This window comes from Gadus chalcogrammus, chromosome 14 (genome assembly GCF_026213295.1).
Source record: "Gadus chalcogrammus isolate NIFS_2021 chromosome 14, NIFS_Gcha_1.0, whole genome shotgun sequence".
Taxonomy (NCBI): Eukaryota; Metazoa; Chordata; class Actinopteri; order Gadiformes; family Gadidae; genus Gadus; species Gadus chalcogrammus.
The window spans coordinates 4,307,231-4,309,730 of record NC_079425.1 but is presented as its reverse complement, the minus strand read 5'-3'; the positions used below and the strand labels follow the sequence as shown (position 1 = coordinate 4,309,730).

The following is a 2,500-nucleotide window of genomic DNA, read 5'->3' as shown; positions in this document are numbered from 1 at the left end:
CCCTACTGTGTGTGTGTGTGTGTGTGTGTGTGTGTGTGTGTGTGTGTGTGTGTGTGTGTGTGTGTGTGTGTGTGTGTGTGTGTGTGTGTGTGTGTGTGTGTTGTTTTTGTTTGTGTGTTATGTGGTCAACAAGTTTCCTCAGTTGGCCAGTAGTCACATGAGCTGTTAGAATCAGTTGATTTGCTGCCAGAGCTCTGCTGACACAAATGAGGGAACACTGTGTGTGTTTGCCTGTGTGTGCGTGTGTGCGCGCAGGCTTGTGTGTTGCTCTCAGTGGGCGACTGATTCATTACCCAACACTGGAACGATAGGAGATGAGAGTTGTCCTCTACATGCAGGAACACTTTGTTTACACACATTGAACAGTTCTAGTTATAATAATGTCTTGTAGAGAGTGTAGTGTGTTTGTTCAGCCAGTATGTCTGTTCAGCCAGTTTGTTTGTGCGTGTTTGTTTGTGTGTGTGTGTGTGTGTGTGTGTGTGTGTGTGTGTGTGTGTGTGTGTGTGTGTGTGTGTGTGTGTGTGTGTGTGTGTGTGTGTGTGTGTGTTGCTCCCATACAGTGTGTCCTTGTCCATGTTGTCATGTCAACAAGCCGTGTTCTCTCCAACAAAATGCACCCACTGTTTTTAAAGTGATGGTCAGGCTAAATTGTGTGTGTTTGTGCGTTTGTCTTTCAGGGGTGTGTATGGAGACACGGAAAGCAAGTTGAGCAGCACTTATACACACTCGGCTACGGACTGGCCCAAGCTTCAAAGGTACACACACACACACACACACACACACACACACACACACACACACACACAACACACACACACACACACACACACACACACACACACACACACACACACACACACACACACACACACACAGAGACACACACACACGCCGACACACACACATGCTTTCATAATTACTTTCTTAGTTAACCATTACAAGTCCATTCCATGTCCATGACAGTCTTACATAACCACCATGTGAGTGTTGTTATGAAAGGCCTTTCACAAGTTGTATTTAATACACTAAGTGGTATGTGGGTGTGGCCTTTCTGTGTGTTTGTGTGTGTGTGTGTGTGTGTGTGTGTGTGTGTGTGTGTGTGTGTGTGTGTGTGTGTGTGTGTGTGTGTGTGTGTGTGTGTGTGTGTGTGTGTGTGTCTGTCTGTGTCTCTGTGTGTCTGTGTGTCTGTGTGTGTGTGTGTGTGTGTGTCTCTGTGTCTCTGTGTGTCTGTGTGTGTGTGTGTGTGTGTGTGTGTGTGTGTGTGTGTGTGTGTGTGTGTCTGTGTGTGAATGTGTGTGTGTGTGTCTGTGTGTGAATGTGTGTGTGTGTGTGTGTGTGTGTGTCTGTCTGTGTCTCTGTGTGCATGTGTCTGTGTGTCTGTGTGTGTGTGTGTGTGTGTGTGTGTGTGTGTGTGTGTGTGTGTGTGTGTGTGTGTGTGTGTGTCTGTGTGTGTGTGTGTGTGTGTGGTGGTCCTACCAGGCCAGTATCAGAGGAGCCGATGTGTGTCCCTCCAGACCGCCGTCTGTCCATCTCCTGTCCTCAGCAGATCGCCCGCTTCCCCTCCAACCTCAGGTACACCGTTTATTATCGATTATCAAATCAAACTTTATTGATAGAGCGCCTTCCGTACAAAATTACAATACAAGGTGGTTAACAATACAACAACGAAAAATCATAAAAAATAATTAAATAAAAGGGATTAAGAAAAAAATAATTTAAATAGATATGTTTTAAGGTTTATTTTAAATGTATAAATATTATTAGATTTTCAGGGGATTCTTTGCTGCTTCGTTATAAGTTCCTTGTACAAATGGTTGTCTCCATTAAGAGGGAGGGCAGCTGAGGACAGAATGGCCGAGTTGTGCTGACCCTCCGTCTGGTCCTTCGTGATGTTGAAACATGGCTTCCTGTCCCCTGTAGCAGCGACTCCTGCTCCTCCACGCCCAAGAGTGACTCAGAGCTGGCCAATCAGAGCAAAGACCCCCAGATGCTCTGGACCTGGGGGGAGCTGCCCCACGCTGCTCAGGTATCTGACGTCCCCACCCCCCACACACGTACACATACACACACACACACACACGCACACGCACACGCACACACACACACATTTTATAGCCACTGTGCATGAACCAAAATGACATCATCACAGTTAATACATTGATTTGTTTTCTCTCTCTCTCTCTCTCTCTCTCTCTCTCTCTCTCTGTCTCTCTCTCTCTCTCTCTCTCTCTCTCTCTCTCTCTCTCTCTCTCTCTGTCTCTCTCTCTCTATCTCTCTCTCTCTCTCTCTCTCTCTCTCTCTCTCTCTCTCTCTCTCTCTCTCTCTCTCTCTCTCTCTCTCTCTCTCTCTCTCTCTCTCTCTACCTCTCCCCAGCCTTCCTTTCTCTCGGACCACCCCAGGTCGGACCTCCAGACCGAGCCAGCGCTCGCCAGCGTCACCAGGTCTCCCCTCCAGGACTCTGGACCCACGTCCATGAACCTCTACCTCCCCCAGCCAGGGG

General features: G+C 47.8%; 1 protein-coding gene across 4 annotated transcripts in view; it reads left to right on the top strand.

Moving 5' to 3' along the window:
• Window positions 1-2,500, top strand: part of LOC130403991 (phosphatidate phosphatase LPIN1-like) — a 29,961-nt gene that overhangs the window by 15,606 nt on the left and 11,855 nt on the right. For 3 of the 4 annotated variants that reach the window (XM_056608565.1, XM_056608563.1, XM_056608566.1), the window contains exons 6-9: window positions 678-755; window positions 1,480-1,572; window positions 1,921-2,026; window positions 2,374-2,500. The exon at window positions 2,374-2,500 is cut by the window's right edge and continues 90 nt beyond it. In XM_056608565.1, the coding sequence (XP_056464540.1) occupies window positions 678-755; window positions 1,480-1,572; window positions 1,921-2,026; window positions 2,374-2,500 (404 nt within the window). The remainder of the gene's footprint in view (window positions 1-677; window positions 756-1,479; window positions 1,573-1,920; window positions 2,027-2,373) is intronic. The other variant, XM_056608564.1, reaches the window with a different exon arrangement.